This window comes from Globicephala melas, chromosome 13, assembly GCF_963455315.2.
Source record: "Globicephala melas chromosome 13, mGloMel1.2, whole genome shotgun sequence".
NCBI classification, from domain to species: domain Eukaryota; kingdom Metazoa; phylum Chordata; class Mammalia; order Artiodactyla; family Delphinidae; genus Globicephala; species Globicephala melas.
The window spans coordinates 84,786,032-84,806,772 of record NC_083326.1 but is presented as its reverse complement, the minus strand read 5'-3'; the positions used below and the strand labels follow the sequence as shown (position 1 = coordinate 84,806,772).

At 47.6% G+C, this 20,741-nt stretch overlaps 1 protein-coding gene across 2 annotated transcripts in view; it reads right to left on the bottom strand.

The window, feature by feature from the left end:
- Positions 1-20,741, bottom strand: part of TMEM132B (transmembrane protein 132B) — a 403,314-nt gene that overhangs the window by 226,413 nt on the left and 156,160 nt on the right. For both annotated transcript variants that reach the window (XM_060310360.1, XM_060310359.1), the window contains exon 2: positions 1,732-2,623. In XM_060310360.1, the coding sequence (XP_060166343.1) occupies positions 1,732-2,429 (698 nt within the window). In that variant the 5' untranslated portion in view covers positions 2,430-2,623. The remainder of the gene's footprint in view (positions 1-1,731; positions 2,624-20,741) is intronic.

Below are 20,741 nucleotides of genomic sequence, written 5' to 3'. Positions count from 1 at the left end.
CTTGGGCAAGCTACTTAACCTCTCTGTGCCTCGGAAAAATGGGGATGATAGCCGTACTTGCCTCCTTGAGTTGTTTGTTGTCAGAATTCAGTGAGTTAAGGCATGTAAACAACTTAGAATGTGGCCTGGACCATTCTACGTCCTCAGTCAGTTACCTAGTACTGTTTATGACATTCCCCCTGTCCTGAAATGCCTTTCCCAGCAAGGCTCCCAGACTTCCCCGACCACCAGGTCACCTGCTCTCCCTTTCCTCAAACTTCTCACCCAACAACATTCTCTCTACATCAGGGATGGCAAATAAGTTCAGTCTTAAGTGTCATACTCTCTACCTCACATGAATTGGTAGGGGCTGCCTGGAGTTCTGAGCTCAGTGCAGTAGATTAGTAATGTCTGCCACAGCACAGGGAGTGCTGAGGTGCTGCAATTGACTGGTCATGTCTGCCTCGGGAGAGGGAAGGGCAGGAAAGCAGAAACCATCCCTTGGCCATCCTTGGTCTATAGTGAGCAGCTTGCACTACCTTGCATTGGAAGAATCTCTGCAGAGCAAGAACTGGGTTTTAGACCACCCCAGCCCCACCAGTGGAGTGACTAGCACAGGGCTGGGTCCACACCAATTTCTGAATCAGTTTTACCACCAAGACTAACTCAAGGGGCTCCGAATAGGAAGCCCGCTTCCTGCGGGCTACTAAACCCACCTGGGATCTGCCAGAGCCTCGGGATCCTGTTGCCAGGCTCTGAACAAGCGCACCTCCAAACAGACGTGATCTGGTACATCGGCCTCCATCAGAATCAGAAGGACCATACTGGACTCACGATTAAATCTTATTTTTCCTCACCTGCACCCAGCAAAACAAAGCCCCACGTGCATTGCAGTTTATATGTCTACCAGCTCGGCGTCTGAGGACCAGGAAACACCACAGCCTAAATTCAGTGGAAACCCCTCATGTGCCAGGCACTATTCTAAGAACTTTGTTAACTTGTGTAATCCTCACAACAACCCTGGGAGATAGATCCCATCATTATCCCCATCCTACCAAAGAGGAAGCTGAGGCCCAGAGAGGTTAGGTGACTTGCCCCAGGACACACAGCCGGTATGTAGCAGAGCTACTGCTGCTTCCTACTGCTACCCAGGAACCTATGTGAGCAAAATAAGCTAAAGACAGGTTTGTCCCCCTAGCGCAGAAAAGTTCCTCACTTTCTGCAATCCTAAAACCAAGTCTTTGTCATACAGATAGAGACAGCTGCTTTGCTTTGACAAAGGATTCTTTACTGATGAAAAGCTGCGAGGTGGGAAACACTGTCTCAGAAAGCTCCTTCGTGGATTTAGAAACTGGAATTCATTCACAAGGTGTCCACTTCCGGGCATTATGGGATTCTGCCTGGCACATCAAGGGGGCAGTAAGAGGTTCAGACTATCACGTGAGAGCCTGAAGGGACAAACTTGGACCTCACAGCCCGAATTGCTGCTCTCAACGCAGAAGTTTTAATCCTGGCTTCACACCAGAATTATACTTAGGGGGTGCTTAGAAAACAGGGATGCCCAGGGCCCACCCCCAAATACTCTGCTTTACGGTGTCTGGTGTGTTGTTTTGCTGGGTCTTATTTTATGTTTGTAAGTTTCCTCACGATGCTGGATCCTCAGCAAAGCATCAACACCCACTTGACAGACTAACAACTCACTGACGATCAAGAGTTGATTTGCATCCCACCCAACCCCGCAAAGCCTCTCACCTGAGAGTGAAGTGGTCAGCCACAGAGCCACTGGCCAGAGAGACCAAAAAGGTGGCGGTGTCCCCTTCCCGGACGAGGTTCAGAGGTACGGAGAGAACGACGTTCTCATCCAGGCTCAGCAGGGACCACCTGAGATCGTCCTGGGTCGGGTAGACCACGACACTCCCGATCCTCTCCCGGGCAGCTGACGCCGGCGGGGGGCTGTCCTGGCCCGAGTGTATGTTGTTCTCCCACTTGCTGTCCTCCTCCAGGGGACACTGGCCGGCCTGGTCGGCCGGGTACAGCGTGAAGAAGAGCTCCATGGCCGTGCCGCCCAGCAGGGCTGGGATCTCCTCCTCGGGCTCCAGGTCCAGCCCAGAGCTGAACCACTCGGGCAGCACCTCCAGCTCGGCCACACACAGCCCAGGGGTCCCTTGCAGCCGACAGCTGGCCGCCACTTCCCTGGCCTCCGGGAACGCAAACATCTTGACGCAGGGGAGCTGTTCCGCTGGGTCGCCGTCGGCCCAGCCCATTCCGGTGATGTAGAACAAGGTCTGCACTTTGGGTCTGTTGGAGTAGATGGAGCTGCCGAGGATGTGGGCTTTCAACTTCCAGTTGAAGGGAAACTGGCCCATGTTGCCAAAGGGTGCAGATGTCAGCATGAACTCCCGCGGGACCGTCTTCTCGACTGAAAATGGCCCATAGCTGGCATTGACCATCGGGGGGCTCCTGGCTCGGTAGATAAAGAACGACTCCACCCGGGCCTGCAGACTGCAGTTCCGAGTGACGTCCTGGTTGGCCTCTTTAAGGAAGAAGGACTCCTCTGCGTTAGAGATGTGGAAGCTCGTGGGAAGGTAAGCAGGGAGCGAGGAAAACCTCTGCAGGCTGTCCACGATGGCGCGGCTCTCCGTCACTGCACGAGAAACGGAAGCAGAGGAAGAGTGAGAGCCGCGTCCGGAGAGGTAATGAAATTAACGCAGGGCCGCCTCCACCCATCCACACAACACACCGCCCACCCGAATCCTGGCCACGCCCACCCGAATCCTGGGTCTCCTCGCGGTGAAAGTCCTGTCATTACATAAAGTGTGTTCCGAAATAACCGGGGCAAGGGTGGGAAGGAGCCCCGTGTACCACTGAGCCAATCGTCCTGTGACTGAATTACGCCCCCGCCCCCGGAGGGAAAACGTCGCACCCTCTTTTGCTCTCGCAAAGCCCCGAACTCAGAGGATCGTGGTCATCTCTGTTGTGATCACCCCCCAGAGAGTAGGCTGCACACCTACCAAGCCCACCATACAACCCCGCATTGGACCATCGTATATGACGTGTTAATACTTGATTACTTTGATATTTATGCTTCTTCCCATCCCTCCTAGATGTGGTGTCCACGTGGGTGTTCAGACATCGCCTAATTCTTTCTGAAGTGAGGGTGAAGCGATGGCTCAGCATTCTCACTTCGAGAAATCTCTCCTTCCGAAACACGAGTGAGAATTCATAAAGATCTGTTTATCTACAAGGATGTCCACTGCAGCATCCTTCTGAATTGCAGACAAACTTATTTTATGTGCTGGAGCCAGAAGCCTGGATTTGAATCCTGGCTCTGCCACTTCCTAACTGAGCAACCTTGGGCAAGTTGCTTAACCTCTCTGTGCCTCAAATGTCCTCATATAAAGTAGGATATAAATATAAATGATTGTAAGGATTAACGAGTTAATAAATATGAAGCGCTTAGAACAGTGCTGACACACATAAATGCTCAATCTTTACCTGCTATCATTATTATTATTTACTAGTTTAAACCATTCCAAAGGTTTATTATATTAAGAGGAGACCAGATAAACTATACACTTTTACAATGGGGTAACAGGCAGCTCTGTAAGAAAAATGAGGCATGTTTGAAAAAATGTCCACAATCTGTCATTAAGCATAAAAAATTATAAATGTATCACATATGATCCTATTTGGGTAATTTTTTAAGATTCTATATGTACATAGGTAAATGTACATATATCTATGTTTGGTATCTATAGAATCCAGAAAGGATTTTTGCCTTTTACCACTTATGTTTCTACCTTCTTAAAACTTGTTATGATAATCATGTATTACTTTGTTAATTAAAATACATATAAATATATATAAACATGTATATGTGGACATGTGTATATATACATGTGTGTGTGTGTTTCTTTCAAGGGGGAAACACAAACAGCAAAGACCCAGCAAGCTTCTTCAAAGTGAAGACAGCCCACCAGGAACCAGGGTTGGCAAATCAGGCCAAGAACAGACAGGAATTCTTCCTTGCCCTGAAATAAACCTCTGCCCCTGGAGCCTGGCTTCCAACCAGAGCAAGAGGAAATAAACCAGGCAGCAGTGTTTACAGTACAGCATCACCAGAGGATAAAAGGCAAATAAATACTCCATTGACTCTGACTCCTGGTAACATTTTTTCTGCAGCCGTTACAAATTCTGTGAAATACAGTTTTCTGTTGACTTAAATAATTTTTGGCCTTTACAGGGCTGTCCTTGGTGAGCTTTCCTTTCCTAGTGGATGACAAAATTGTAATTAGGAGATTGTGAAACAGATACCACCACGAAGGGGCTGACGTATACTTTCTCCAAGAAGGTGTTCAGAAGGCAAGTTCTCTGTGAAATGCTGCACGATCTCACTTACGTGCAGAATCTAAAATAGTCAAATTCGTAGAAGTAGAGAGTAGCATGGTGGCTGCCAGGGGCTGGGGGGAGAGGAAGGGGGGATGTGGGTCAAAGGGTATAAAGTTTCAGTTAAGCAAGATGACCATGTTCTGGAGAGCTAATGTACCGCAATGTGACATAGTTAACAACCCTGTATTGTACATTGTAATTTGCTAAGAGAATGGATTTTAAAATCAATCTTCTCAACACGTACACACACACACACACACACACACACAGAGTGAAAACTAGGTGGAGGTAATGAATATGTTAATTAGCTTGATTATGGTAGCTTGAAATTTCACAATGTACACATATATCAAAACATTCAATTGTATACCTTAAACATACACACTTTTCACAGGTCAGTGATATCTCAGTAAAGCTGAGGGGGGAGGCACCTCCCTGGTGGCGCAGTGGTTAAGACTCCGTGCTCCCAATGGAGGGGGCCGGGTTCGACCCCTGGTCGGGGAACTAGATCCCACGTGCGTGCTGCAACTAAGAGTTCACGTGCTGCAACTAAGGAGGCCACGTCCCGCAACTAAGAAGCCCGCGTGCCGCAACTAAAGGACCCCGCCTGCCTCAACTAAGACCCAGTGCAACCAAATAAAATGCGTATGGGGTCCGGGGGGAAGAAAGAAAGAAAATTCTCAAGTGTCATCAATATGGCCAGTCCTGGTCAGATTAATTACTGGAGGAGAAGTGTTATTCGTTATTCATTTCTCCAATTATCTATCTAAATATATTTACTACTCTACCTAAATATATTTACTTACTATATTTCCAGCCCTGGTAGGGATATCACAGGGGCAAGACAGATGCGGTTTCCGCCCCAGGGAGCGGGCAAACTTTGGAGAAAGGCACGGCTAACCTACACAAGGCAGCTACAAAAGTGAACGTTCAGACCCTTCCAAACGCCCGTCCCAATAATTCTCCACCTAGGAATTCATGCGAAGGAAATAAGAGATCATCAGAAAGGAGATTAATGCGCAAGCGTCAACACGAGTATGATTTATAACAGCAACACACAGGAAGCAACCTCAAAACTCATCATGAGGGCAGTGATTATATAAATGATTGAAGTCTTCCTCTGTGTGAGATATTAAGCGGTCATCAAAACCACGATTTCAACAAATATGAGGCGCCGTGAGAAAATGCTTACGACATCGTAAGTGAAAGAACAGACGTCAAACCTTGATTTAAGTTATCCCACATCTGTTTAAAATATATTTTCAAAAGTAGATACTGTATGTATGTAATATATATACATACATAAATACGCATAGGATACATTCACTTTCATAATATAGACCTGAGTTTCCTCCAGATTGCATCCCCACAGATCGGGCAGGATTCGGATCAAAGACAGAGGAGGAAGACAGATGACTTTGAAGAAGGAACCTCATCCTAAGGAAAGTTTTAGCTGTTGCCGCCACCAAGGGGCAATTTGTATTTTGACAATGTCAAGCAATGCAGAAACGCCATTCCAGATGAAATTTAAATTATTTTTTGGTTGGTTTATTTCCCCTCTCCAAACCAAGAAGTTAAATTCTTGGTGAATTTACCCATAAATTAATTGGCAACGAGGCAAGTCTGTCTTCCACAGCCTGACAATATCCTTCAGCAGAGATGGGTGGGCATACAGTCGACCAGATTTGGGAAGAAAGAGGTTCAAATTTTACCTTCTCATAAAATCTAGGCAAAGCCCAAGGCAAGGTTTAAATTCTGACTTATCTACAGATGTGGAAAAGGAAATTAAAATAAATGCAAAGCTTAATATGCTCTGTTTCCACTGTGGACTTGTTCTATTTCTTCATTATCATTTATATCGATATTTTATACCTCTCAAAAATTGATTTACAAGAAATTTAAAGCTGAGCCTTCTCTCTTCTTTATTATGGCCAAAGCCTGCATTTTATCTGAAATGACAGTGTGAAGTTTACAATCCTGTCCCACCATAACTCAAGCAAAATGCAATACAAATTTTGTCCGAAGGCTTATATGGAAAGCCATAAACACCAGCTGGCAGATCCTCATTTTGTCCTCAAACCAGATTGCCACAAAATATGACATCCAAATTTAGGAGCATTTTATGAAGACGAGAGACTGTCCTTAGACAGACATCCAGGGTCTGAGAAGCTAACACCCCTACCTTTAGCCCCCTAATGTCACATAGTGGCACCATTCTTCTTCCCGTTGGCAGGTAGACCGTGTGGCCAGAGTTCTGAATGTGAAATGAGGCCCTATTCAGTCTGCTGATTTCCTAGAGGGCTTTTCACCACCTGACTGAATGAGGTGGGTCCTGAGAGCAGAAAATGAGGACGTTTTGGGCTTCCCTGGTGGCGCAGTGGTTAAGAATCCGCCTGCCAATGCAGGGGACACCGGTTCGAGCCCTGGTCCGGGAAGATCCCACATGCCGCGGAGCGACTAAGCCCGTGCACCACAACTACTGAAGCCCGCATGCCTAGAGCCCATGGTCCGCAACAAGAGAAGCCACCGCAATGAGAAGCCCGTGCACCACAACAAAGAGTAGCCCCCGCTCGCCGCAACTAGAGAAAGCTTGCGCACAGCAACGAAGACCCAGCGCAGCCAAAAATAAATAAATAAATAGAAAATGAGGACGTTTTAGTGAGGCCCAGCTGCAAAGGGCTTCTCATCACTGCCCCCTTATGAGCCAAGAAGAAAATCAAGTGCAGGTTCACCAAGAGCACAAGGTGCTCCAGACGGATGCCCTGTGGTTAAAGGATGCTCTGACTGGCAGATGGCTCCGAGGAAGCCCCAAAGAGAACCTCGGGGGGAAACTAACAACTTCCCAGGATGAAGCAACTCCCAGGGCGCTGGGAATCCCGGCAGGGACTCTGTGACCCAAAGTGCGTGGATGGACATCACTGCTGTGCTTGGCACGCAAAAAATACTCCTGGGCACGTGCCTTTGTCAGGAGTGGAGGGACCTGTAGCTCCAAGATAATGCGGCCCACAGACTCACAAACCTTTCCACTGCCATCGCCAGCCCTACCTGGAAGCTGAGTACCAGTCTTGTGGCTCCTGGTCACCCACCTGAGGGTCAAGGCCTGTGACATGTCTGCAGCTGAATCTCTTCTCACTCCCACAAGACAACATAGACGTGCACAGCCAGGAATAGAAGGCTCTCCTTCCAGTGGGCCAGATGGCCAGGTCTTTGGAAACCATCAGCAAGAGAAATTGCTCACTGGTCTGTCAAAGGGTGGTCCTGAAGAATAGCTGGTAGTTTACTGCCACCATCTGGGCACCCCCATGTCCATGGTCATGGTGGCCAGAAGCTACAAGGAGGCCCTTGGAAGCATTCATATCCGTTCAGAACGGTGCAGTGGAAGTTGCTTCTGGGATGAAGGAATGAACTAGGAGTTCATTCACACTCGTGTTTTCCTGTCTGTCTCCACCCTGTTTCTGTGTCTTCCTCTGTGAACTTTTGCACTTGCTGAGAAGCTCATCACCCACCTGTGAGCAGAGCAGACTCCTTCCCACCAGGATTTCTCAGCTCAGGAAGGGTTTCTCCAGCCCTGTCCCTGCTCTTCTCTGCATCACAGGAAACTACACTTCCCAAGCTCCTTTGCTCCCTGGCCTCTGGATGCAATGGGAGGCTCTGGCAGAAGATGGAGCATGGGAGGTATTTCTCCCCTTGTCGGCCAGCATTTCCTGGCAGAGACGGTGCCTCTTCTCTGATTCCAGCCCTCTTCATGCTCCCCACCATGCATACAGCTCTCCTAGCAGTAGTTCTAATATCTGCTGGATGGTTCCAGCTTCTGGGTTCTGATGATCCAATTTCCCCACTTTGTCCCTTCAGCCCAATTGGTAGCAGCTTCCTGTTGTTATTAATTTCTGGATTACTTTACATTCCCAGAAGGTGTTTACCATGCCCGACTTGGTTTCGCAGATCTTCCATCACCCGAGTAACTAATTCCCTTGATTAAATTCCCTCTGTGGAAATAACTAGAGTGGTTTCCCTTTTCTTGGCTAAAGCCGGACGAATACATCCAGTCACGAATCACACTTTCCTATTATATTTCTTCAAGGCCACTGTCGCCATATGAAATTAGCCTTTTACTTGTTTACTTGTTGTCTATCTAGTCTCTCTATTAAAATGCAAGCTCATGAGAGCACAGGCTTTGATATCCAGTTTATTGCTGAATCTCCAGCACCAGCAGAACGAAGTAAACAAATAGGTACTGAGTGAATGTCCATCAACTAAGGCTGCCCTGGTTTAATGCTGAGAGAATAAATCTCTCTGTGTTCCTTCTGAGCCTTTCTTTGGCGTCTCCCCAGGGTTGTTAATAGATATCATTAGTATTAACAAATCACTGGTCCATCACATTATTACTCCATGCATGTCCTCTCAAATATCACATCGCTGTGGTCACTAAGCTGGTTGCTAGGTTTGCCAAGCAAAGAGCTGCACTGCTCACATGGAAGGAAAAAATACCACTTAAAGGAGAAATAGCACTTGTGATGTGTCAACACACCTGGGCATGTATAACTGCTAAGTTCACTGATTATCACAATGGTTGTGAGATGAATAGTTAGTCCCTTTTGGAAAACGGTGAGACTGAGGCCCAGAGAAATGAAGCAGTTTGAACATGGTCGAAGGTAGGGTTCCAACCAGCTCTGTCCCATTCCAAAGGCTTTCCACTTCTCTGTATGGCCCTAGGGCCAACTGGCCTGCTGGTTCTACCATGAGGCCAAGGCTATATATATGCAGGTCAGCTGAAGGGGCTGGAACTCAACGCTCACTATTCCAGGTTCATGGACAAAATCCCTACACATCCAGTGAGGCTTTCATCACTCTACCGTCACAGGTGACTGTCTCCCATCCCAGGTACCAGCCTGGATTCCCAGGTAGAGCAGGAAAATAGATACAGTTGACCCAGTTGATGGCAGAGCAGCCAGAGATCCATACCTTTAAGGTAACGATAAATGTGGGAAAGCGCTGCTACCCGTAAACCCCTGCACGTGGCCGGGAGCCTCAGGAGGAGGAGCCAATGCAACAAGTCAAACCAAACGCTCTCGGGTTAAGGACGAGAAGTGCAAGTGGTGAGTTATTCATTAACGACCAGCTGTGGTGGACTTTATTGCACATCCTCATCCAGTTTGCTCCCACCCCCAACTGCATCCCGTCACTGTACCCTGGGGACCAGATCCTTCCACGCCTCTGCATTTGAAACACAAGTCACTGATCACATAACCAAGAAAAGGCAGCAAATACTTAACTACTGAATTCAAAAGCCACCCATACAACAGCAAGACGGGAAAAGTCAGATGAGTTTCTGTCTTTCTCAACCAGATAAAATATACCGTGGCTGAGAGAGAAGGAGAGACCATACAGACAAGAGGGCATGAAACCACCAAGGCCAGCTGGTCCTCAGGCTGGAGGGATGCTCGCCTTCGTCCCAAGATTCTTCTCAAATTTCAAACTGGGGAGCCCTGTGTGGCCAAACACGGGTTGTTCACAAGGACAGGAAGCAGATAAAAAGCAGACCAGAAGCAGGGGGAAAGCAGGAAGCAGAAGAGCAGACAGGAAGCGGACAGGAAGCGGACAGGAAGCGGACAGGAGAGAGCAGGTCCCCCCTCCCAGCTCCAGCCCTGCAATCTCCTATAGCCCCCCCGCCCCCCGCCCCCCCCCCCCCGCCGTTAGTGGAGACTAACAAGAAACAACTGGCTAAGAGAGAGGTGGTTTTCAGACGCCAGCACCCAGCGTTAAAGACCAGAGAACAGGGCTGCCCTGGTGGCGCAGTGGCTGGGAGTCCGCCTGCCGATGCAGGGACACGGGTTCGTGCCCCGGTCCGGGAAGATCCCACGTGCCGTGGAGCGGCTGCGCCCGTGAGCCATGGCCGCTGAGCCTGCGCGTCCGGAGCCTGTGTTCCGCAACGGGAGAGGCCACAACAGTGAGAGGCCCGCGGACCGCAAAACAAAACAAAACAAAACAAAAAAAGACCAGAGAACAGAAAGATGAGTTTGGAACTAAGAAACGGTAACTTAACAACTGAGATCCCATTTGTCAGGAGAGAAAATTGCAGCAGAGAGGCGTTAAGTCTAGTAAATGATGGTTCCAGGTCAGGATTCCAAACAACTGGCTCTATAGTGTACACCCCTAACCACCGCCCTACAGAGCTTCACATCGAGCCCGCTGGGGAAAGGAAGAGCTCTTATTCCTTGATCTCCAGGCTGTCCCATAATTCCTTCTTGGTCCAGAGGGAGACAGGGAGACTCTAGAGAGACACAAAATAAAACCCAGAAAGTGAGGGTTTTTAGAGAAGCAGCCAGGAATCCAGAACTGTGTGTCCCCATCAGAGGCTGCGTGATCGTAGCAGGAACCACGGAGAACTCCCAGGTACTACACTGTAGTTTGTAGAACTATCAGTGGAATAGAGAATACGGGACTAACATGCGGTGTGGAGGAAAAAGATACGGACTTTGGTTTGGACACATTCGAGTTAAGGTGAAAGGGAGATGATGGGGAGCCAGGTGAAAATATGAATGGGATTCAGGAGGAGGTGGACACCAACTTCATCTCCACACAAAGGTAAACTCCTTTTAGACACAGCGCCACATCCTAAGATAGGGATTCTGAACTCTGGCTACCTAGTAGGTACACACGGTAAAGAACATATGTATCATACCCGGCCCTGCCCACCAGAATTCATTTTAATGGTCTCGGGGAGGGGCCCAATTGTTCCCCTGTTCTCTAGATGACTCAACTGAACAGCAGTGGAAAGAAACGCCACTAAAAGTTCAAAGACACTATTGGTACACAGTAGGTACTTTGTGGATACAGGTTTCCCCCGCTACCTGAAAGTAAATCATTCCTGTGAAGGCTTTCGTAAGCCTAAATGGCACAAAGCAAAGAAGCAATTACCTTAGAGCACATCTTGCTAACGGATGCACAAAACAAAGGGAGATAAAGCACAGGTGCTCGTACGGTTCAAAGCTATGGCGACTTGATGCTGAGATGCTGAGTGTACGTAGTTCCGGGGAAGGAGCTCGGTGGTACCACTCTCACCCGTCGGGGTGCGCGATACCTCTGTAAAGGCTCACTGTAAAACCAACGCTGAACTCTCTTTTCACTTTTCGCCTTTTTGTGTAAAAGGGGAAATCCTCCTTAGATTTCTTTCAGGTTAGCGAAAAATGGTACTAATGTAATTCTTTCGTAAAAGCCAAGAGGCATAAAGTGAACTTTCAAAACGCAGGCGGGTATCGGTACTCAGAAATGAATAGTCACTCCTTGTCTTGAGGGCAAGTCTTGGGTCATACACCAGTAAATCCACTGAGGATTAGATATGACTATAAGTTACAGTGATAATAAAAAGTACAGAGAAATAAGGGCAACGAGAAAAGAACAGAATCATTACCACAGTCATCATTTATTTACAATCCTTATGACGTACCAAGCACTAGTCTAAGCATTTCACAGGTATTAACTCTTTTAATCTTCAGTTTTTGGATTCTGAGGATTTGATTATCAGCCCCACTCATAGATGGGGAAACTGAGGCACGGGGCAGTTAAGTGACTTGCCTAAGATCGCAGAACTAGTAAGTGGCAGAGGGGAAAGTGGATCCAAGTTGTCAAGCTCCCGGCAGAGTTTACACCCTTAGCCACTATGTTCTGCTGCCAGGGGAAAGCTTAGCGAGCAAAGTCTACAGTGTGAGAGCTTCGGCAATGATTAAAGGGACTGCAAATGGGCCTCTGAATTGTCCGGCTCTCAAAGCACGAGATGAGGTCACCAGTTGGGCACCATTCATAAGATGAAAGCAAGAAGCAAAGCTTTTCCTGGCTCTGAGAGAAATTCCTCGGTGGTGGTGCCCCGAGGGACACAATGGCATCCCTACAATACAGTGAATTTATTAGCAGGCTCCCCATGGTGCCGTCCGCACAAGGCGGGATGCGACAGTGAAGGACCATCAGGCAAAGGTGATTATGCAGAGGACAAAGGATTGCGAGGCAAGACAGCTGACAGCTCTTGGAAGGTCTGGCCTGATGGAAAAATAAGATGCAGAATAAGACCCTAGAGGAGAATTCTACCCTTCAAACTCTCCTCCATGAACGTGCTTTCTTACCAGACCAGCTAAGGTCTTAGAAAGTGGTAAGTAGCAGAGGTCTTGAGACTATATTCTCTGGCAAGATCTGGGGGCACAAACGTTCTACATAGACCATCCAAGGCCAGTGTCCAAGATTTAAAACACAAGGAAGAGGATTAACCTTTTCTACACGAGGTCCACCACTTCTTTTATGCCATAAAGACCCTTCCCCATATCCCAAGATCAAATATATACTCACCTATACTCTCAACTGGGTTTCTATGGGTGGGTATATGTATATTCATGTGTGTGACTACATTTTTGCATTTAATCCTTTTTTATCGAGGTATTTTGGGCCATTAAAAGTTGTATATATAAAATAGATCAACAACAAGGTCCCACTCTATAACACAGGGAAATATATTCAATATCCTGTAATAAACCATAATGGAAAAGAATATGAAAAAGGATATATATATATATATATATCTGAATCACTTTGCTGTATGCCAGAAACTAACACAACATTGGAAATCAACTATACTTCCATTTTTAAAGAGGAAAAAATGTTGTATATATTCAAGGTGTACAATCTGATGGTTTACATTGTGAACAAATGACCACAATCAAGCTTATTCACGTCTCTATCACCTCAGATGATGAATCTGAGGTGATGGGTATATGAACTGATATTTTTCGTGATGAGAACACTTCGGATCTACCCTCTTATCGAATTGTATGTATTACATTTAATTCTTGAATCCATCTGCAGTTCCTTTTGGGGTATAACGTAAAGTGAGAATCTGATAGTCGTCGGAAACTCGCACACAACTGAATAAGCCGGCAGAAGTATTTTATTTGACTTCATAGTTTAATGGTTTTTTAATTGAAAAATAATGTGACTGTATTTTGGGGGGATAGAGGCTTTCAAGAGATAATTAAGTTAAAATGAGGTCGTTAGGGTGGGCCCTACTCTGTTATGACGGGTCCTTATAAGAAGAGGAGATGAGGACACAGACACACACAGAGGGATTACCACGTGAGGACACAGGGAGAAGACGGCTGTCTACAAGCCAAGGAGAGAGGCCTCAGGAGAAACCAGCCCTGCTCACACCTTGACCTTGGACTCCAGCCTCCAGAACCATGAGAATAAGTTTCAGTTGTTTAAGCCACCCGATCTGCAGTACTTTGTTATGGCAGCCCTGTAACTGAGAGCTCACCCTACTTTATCAAACTTCTATCAGTTCATCTTGCCTATTTTTTTTTGTCTTCAGGATCACTTTAGATTCACTCCGTCAAGTTGCCCCAAACCCAGTCGGACCCTCACCTGAAGAGGAAGGTCTGCATATGGGGCTTATGGGTGCCTTGCCACTGTCTGCCATATTTTTCTTCATGATCCCTGTTTTTTTTTTTTTTTTTTTTGGCTGCGTTGGGTCTTTGCTGCTGTGCGCGGGTTTTCTCTAGTTGCGGCAAGCAGGGGCTACTCTTTGTTAAGGTGCGTGGGCTTCTCATTGCAGTGGCTTCTCTTGTTGCAAAGCACGGGCTCTAGGCGCACGGGTTTCAGTAGTTGCAGCGTGTGGGCTCAGTAGTTGTGGCACACGGGCCCTAGAATGCGTGGGCTTCAGAAGTTGTGGCTCGCGGGCTCTAGAACACAGGCTCAGTAGTTGTGGTGCACAGGCTTAGCTGCTCCGTGGCATGTGGGATCTTCCTGGACCAAGGATCAAACCTGTGTCCCCTGCATTGGCAGGAGGATTCTTAACCACTGCACCACCAGGGAAGTCCATTCTGCCACATTTTTCTATGTGTTTTCAAGTTTTCTAGAATGAACATGTCTTCTTGCTTATTTAATCTAAGAGAAATACTGAGATTTTTCCCCTTAAAAAGAAAGATATGGAACTTTATTTTAAGTAACAAACTGAACGCACTCATTTCCTTGCATCTCCACAGAAACCCCGGAGAAATAAAAGCGTAAAAGTACAGAAAGGAATAAACTTACGAACAAGAGAAAGGGAGGAGGGCCATCTGAAGATAAAATATTTCAACAGATTTATGGAAGATAGGAAATGGACGAAAGCGCATTGATGGGCAAGACAACAGAGGAAAGCTTGAGCTGGAACTACTCCACCCACTGGAAGCCCCAAGGGGCTCTCGGCTCCATGTTGGCGCACAGAGTAATGACAAGAGTAGAAAGCGGTGTTACCCCCTGACAACCAAGGGGGTGACGGAGTTCTGCAGATGGGACACCCTGTCCAGGCAGTCCTCCTCCCAAAGTCCCCACCCATAGTAAAAGGCAGAATACTTGGTCTTTATCTCCAATCAAAACTCAGCTCTTCTCTAAGGAAACTGAATTAACCCTTGATGGGAATGTCAGGTGTAAAAGTGTGCGTGCTGGGACTCCCATCCTGAGAGGGGATGGAGGTGAAACAGCCACCGTGTTCACTTCACGGACACTGAAGGTACACACTGAGAAAGTAATGCTGGAAGTCAGAAGGGACAAGCCACAGCATGAGATTAAAGAACCAATGGAGTAACGTCAGCTCCCACTTGCCTAAGCCTAACCCAACATGACTGGGGTCCTCGTAAGAAAAGGCGATTAGGACATAGATACACACAGAGGGATGACGATGCGAAGACACAGAAGGAAGATGGCCACTTACAAGCTATGATGGCCAGGGGTTTCCGTGACTTACAGCCAAATACAATGTTAACCGGTAAGAAAGGAAAGTTAAGGAGGAGTGTAAATCAGCTAAATTCTCGTCTTCTATAGAGAGAGCGCTGCTGTTTAAATTTGTTAACGCAAGGATGAGAGGTATAGGGAATGGTAGGTAGAATGATAAAAATAATCACCACTAACAGAACTAAAGCAGAAATGGCTGGACCTGGCTGACTTCAGGGAGAGAGATCAAAGCTGCAGAGGGATGGAAGACGATTGCCTTTCTTTGCAAGTTATCCTGAGCCATTTTATTTTCCCCATATGCAGGCATGACTCTGAGGGTGAGGAGGCTTTGCCTGCATGAACCCAAAACTGGCCAAGCAGGGGAGGACGGAGCTGAACAGACGCTGGAAACTTGAGTGTGGGGTAAAGGGAGAGTGGCCTTCATCTTGACCACAAGGCATCGGGTCTATGGGAGAGATGGCTAACCTGTCAAAAAAGACAGGAGCAGAAATTTTCCATCCATTGTATCTCATACGGCCAGGGACCATCTGGCCTCTCCTGCATTCCAGCGTGGCCATGTGACTAGTTCTGACCAATGAAATAAGAGCCTGTCTTGCGTATCACTTTGAAGTCAAAATTCGTATGTTTCACCTTCCACCAGGGAGAAGCAGGCGACTCTGAGGCCCCAGGCCATCGCAGAGCCGTAAGATGGGAGGAGCCTGGACCCCTGAGTCTCCACCTGGGGGAGAGCCACCTGCCAAATAAGGCAGCCACGTTAGATGGGAGCAAGGAAGAATTTTATGATGTACTGAGCCACTGCTGGGGTTTATTTTGTTACAGCAGCTAGTGATACCTGACTAATACAACATTGTATAGGCTAACAATGTGGACGGCTTTGATCCTGCCCCTACTAAAAAGCTGGAACAAATTTCACATGTCTTCCTGAAGGTAAACTGTGCTTTCGTTAGCAAGGAGACACAGGCACTCGGAGAAACAAAGTGAAGCGCTCTTAAGCCAACGTGAGAGGTTTCCATGGGGCACAGATGTAAGAAGAGCATTATTAAACGGATTATAGAGATCTTAGTGACAGGAATTTTGACCGCCTGTTAAGGCACCGTCAGCTGCTGAACAGTGGGAAATGTTGATGAGCTTGTTCTAATTTCCATTTGTATTTATTCTAAATTGGACCCCACAGAGATTGTTTAAGTAAGAGAGGGAAATTCACTAAGCAACCCTGACAGCTCTGCCGTTGCCAGATACAGGGAGGTCGCTGAGGCTTACAAGAGACAAAGGACACCTGGGCTGGCCTCCCACGTCTGCCATCAGCTCAATTTATGCACCAAGTCACTCCATCCCCCTGGGATTCACCTTCCCTCTGTGTCAAATAAGGTGTTACTTCCTGCCACCCATCAGGGACATACCATGAGGGAACCCAATAAGGCGACCTGTGATTGTGTGACTGCATTAGTAGGAATGTCGTACGTGGAGTGTCTTCGCTTTAGATTTCCCACTAGTTCAGACTAGCCTTCCCATCCTCTGGCCCTTGTTGATATCAAAAATGATTCTTTCAATTCACAGAAAATCCGCACCATGCAAGTCTAAACAAAACTGGAATTTAACGGCCGTCACAGCTGGGGAGAGAGGTTAGCTTCAGGTCTGGGGGGATGCAGCGTGTAAACAATGTCATCCCCATGCATCTTCACAGATCTCCTTCAAGGGGTGAATGGATAAACAAATGGTGGTACAGCCACTGAATGTAAAACAACTTAGCAATAAAGCAAACGATGGGGCTTCCCTGGTGGCGCAGCAGCTGAGAGTCCGCCTGCCAATGCAGGGGACACGGGTTCGAGCCCTGGTCTGGGAAGATCCCACATGCCGCGGAGCGACTAGGCCCGTGAGCCACAACTACTGAGCCTGCGCGTCTGGAGCCTGTGCTCCACAACAAGAGAGGCCGCGACAGTGAGAGGCCCGTGCACCGCGATGAAGAGTGGCCCCCACTCACCGCAACTAGAGAAAGCCCTCGCACAGAAACGAAGACCCAACACAGCCAAAAATAAATAAATAAACAAAATTAAAGCAAACGATGGATATACACACAACAACATGGATAAATCTCACACACATTTTGTTGCCTAAAATAAGGCAACCTGTAAAGCTACCTACTGTGTGATTCCATTTTTGTGACATTCTAGAAAAATCAGAACTGGAGGGATGGGGGAGCAGAGCAGCGATTGCCAGGGATCAGGGCTAGGATTTAACTTTAAAAACTTTCAACAAAGAATTAGGGATGGGATGATGTGTCCTGATTGTTGCACTGATTACACGACTCTATGCATTTGTCAAAAAGTCATAGTGCTATATGCCAAAAAGAATGAAGTCTACTGAAAGTAAAATTTTAAAAAAATTTTCTGAAGATGCATTTTCGTCTATCACTCTGCTCTCTTCCATGCAGCTGGCTTCATTCTCAATCTCCATGTTTCAGTAAGATTAGCCTCGCCAAGTCTCATATTTTCCTTCCTTCAAAATCCAACAAGAAGCAGTATGTGTCTCTCTCCTGAAGTTTCAGGGGGGGGAAAAAAAAAAATCTCAGTACATCTTCTTGTCTCTGATTGGTCACGTGCCCATTCCCGAACCAATCACTATGGGAGGGCGGGGAGAGGGGGAGCAGCCCGTTCTGATTGGCTCATCCAGTGTCATGTGTCTCTTCCCAGGAGCCTGGAGATAGATGGGCTTTAGCTGAAGTATGAAGTGGGGGATGCCCCAAAGCATCATCAGGGTACCATTTTGACAAGAAGAAAAAGGATGTTCTTTGTAGGAAGCAACACAAAAGTCTACTCTATTACCCAAATGAAACAATTTACACCAAGTCAAGGCTGATCTCTTTACTGCCAGTACTATTGTTGAACAAAAACTCAGGAATATGCCTGAGACCACAAACAAGACATTTCATTAATTACCCTGAAGAAGTGTGTTACTTTTAGAGTTTGACGTTCTCCGTATGAAACACAAGTTGGAGAATCTGAACCCAGGGCCCAGAATAAACCAACCTCCACTGCAGGGCTAATATGTTTACTTTAGGATATTGAGTCTTCGAAAGTGATCTCAGCGGGCAGTGACAAAGCAGAAGTATACAAAACAGAAGTATACACATGCGTCCTAGGCATGTGACCTATGCAGTTACACAGGGCCCCATGCTCAGAAGGGCCCGGGCTTGGTTCAGTGCCCTGCGGTCACGCTCTATACCTCTGAAATCCTTAAGAGTTTTATCTTTGAACTTGTGCTTTGTAAGTCAAGTCTAAGGCGACAACGAAGCATTCGCATGAGCAAAGGAGGTACATGTAGTTGCTTGTGTGCTGGTGCCCTATTTGCATACCGTGTTCTGGAAGCCCTGTGAGCACAGAATTCCGGTGGCCCTGATGCACGAGAGTTCTGTCCGCAAGACACAAAGCCAGTACAAGTAAGCGTAGTGCATCTACGACAAATCAGCAGGGCCACTGACAGCTCAGAGAGGGCAAGCTTGCCATTAAACCAGAACTTTCTTCAAATGCAGCAAAAAAGGCAAAGGCAGTCTATGACACACAACCAGCCAAGAAACCCCATCCTGCTCATTCTTAGTCCCGTTACTTTCCTGCATTAGACAACTGAGGCTGAAAATGGGTGGCACAGAAAGAAAGGGAAGAAGTGTCCCTTTCCCGCCAGCCCTTCCTCCCACATCCGCAAGCTGAAGCTCACCCTGGTAGAAGGTGCCCACATCCACAAGTGAAGTGAAACCAGTCGAGTCAGTTCTGTGCGGCGTTTCCACTATTCCGGTCATATTGAAATGCGTATGCGTGTTACGATCTATTAAACGTGAATCGTGTCATTTTGAGGATCCCGCATGTGGGTTCATTGCTCTTCTATTTGCACGTACCACAGGTGTTGCACAGTTAAAAGACATATGATGCACCACATGAACAAAAAGAAAGAGAAAAACCCTATGTATGACCATCTCAACAGATGCAGAAAAGGCATTGGATATGATATACTTTATAAATAATATTATTATATCCATTTTATGACTGAAAAACAAAGGCACAGAGATGTCAAGAAACATGCCTAAGGTCACACAGCATGTAAGGGGTGGAGCCAGGACTGGGCTCCAGAGTCCAGGCTCTGACTGCTATTCTCTGCGGGTTCCTGGAACATTTCTGCTTATTCTCCTCTGTTTGGTCCCATGGCGGCTAACGTCCCAGACTCAGTCATCTCCCTTCACCAAAGCAAAGAAGGGCTCCATTATAGCTTTTGACCGATAATATGACCCAGAATAAAGCCCATAAAGAACACAAAGAAATAAAAACATCCTCCACACATTGGCCCCAGAGGCTGTGCCGTGAACCCCTGTCATACGTAAAACTGCTTCTCAGCACAGCTTCGGGGAGTCTTGGTGGGGAAAAACAAAGCCAAAAAACCCTCAGTCCCTTTTTTCTCAAATTTAATTCAGAGTTTATTCTGTGTTGGGCAGAGTCATCCTGGAATTTAAGGGACACAGAGGACAGCATCCCTGAAGCTGGGGGCAGGTCCCTGGGGATGCCGCGGTGTGGGCACCTGCACCCAGCCCGGGACACCCCCGTTCGGGCACTAGGTTCACCCCCAGCTGCCCCAGACCAGGGCTCCCCTCTCCAGTCACCTCTGCAGGAACAGGGGCCTCGTGTGCGACAACACTGCCACCTAGTGGCCGAGGTTGTTCCCACTGAGCCAGAAGCAGGTGGTTGGTTCCCCATTTCCAGAGCTGAAACGCAGATTGGGGGCGATTTCGAGCGGTTTGGGGACTTTAACCAAGACCCGTTGCTGCTTTCTGCCAGAAAACCATTATACAAAGCACGATGACTCTCTAGGACCAAATTCTTTGTGGGCAAGCAACAGAAACCCCAACGCGGGTGGGCTTAAGTGAGAAAGGGTGTCGCCTTCCCCCCCAGACCTCAGCCTGGGACAGAGGGGACCACAGGCAGCAAAGGGGTGGGGGAAGGGGAACTAGCGTCCCTGCACTCTGGAAGGGCGTGAAAGTGCACCCAGAAGGGAGGAGACACCGCAGACTCCACCGGAGACACAGCTGGGTTTTCCCCACCACAAATGGGCTACGAAGACCACTGATCCGACAGGGGGCTGCACAGATGACCCTTTTCTCTCCCTTCCCTTTTTCCACTAGCTTCACCCTGAGAAATCACAGAAAGGAGAAGAAATGATTTTTGTATCAGTCACATCCTTCCAGGGAAGTTCTGGTGGCTTTATGAAAGGGGTTTTCTTCCCTTTTTTTCAGTTTTATTTGTTCCAGGAGGAAATCTCTCCAGTCTCTGACTCAAACTGTCCTTGATCTCCCCTCTCAGCGACCACCTGAGCGCTGAGGGGCCCGGGCAGGGGAAGATGTCAAAACACCGATCCCGACAGGGATGAATCCAGCCTGCGTGGGGACAGTGACATGAGGACAGGACCACCCAGCACTGAGACGTCCATTAGGGAACCGTCCCCACGGAAGGACACAGCCCATCACCTGCTCTCCATCCAGCTAGAGATCACTCAGGCCCTGCCCACACTCCTGGCTTCCTTGAAGCACCCCCCCTCAAACCCAAGAGTAGGGGAGGAGCCTGGGCTCCAGAGCATGT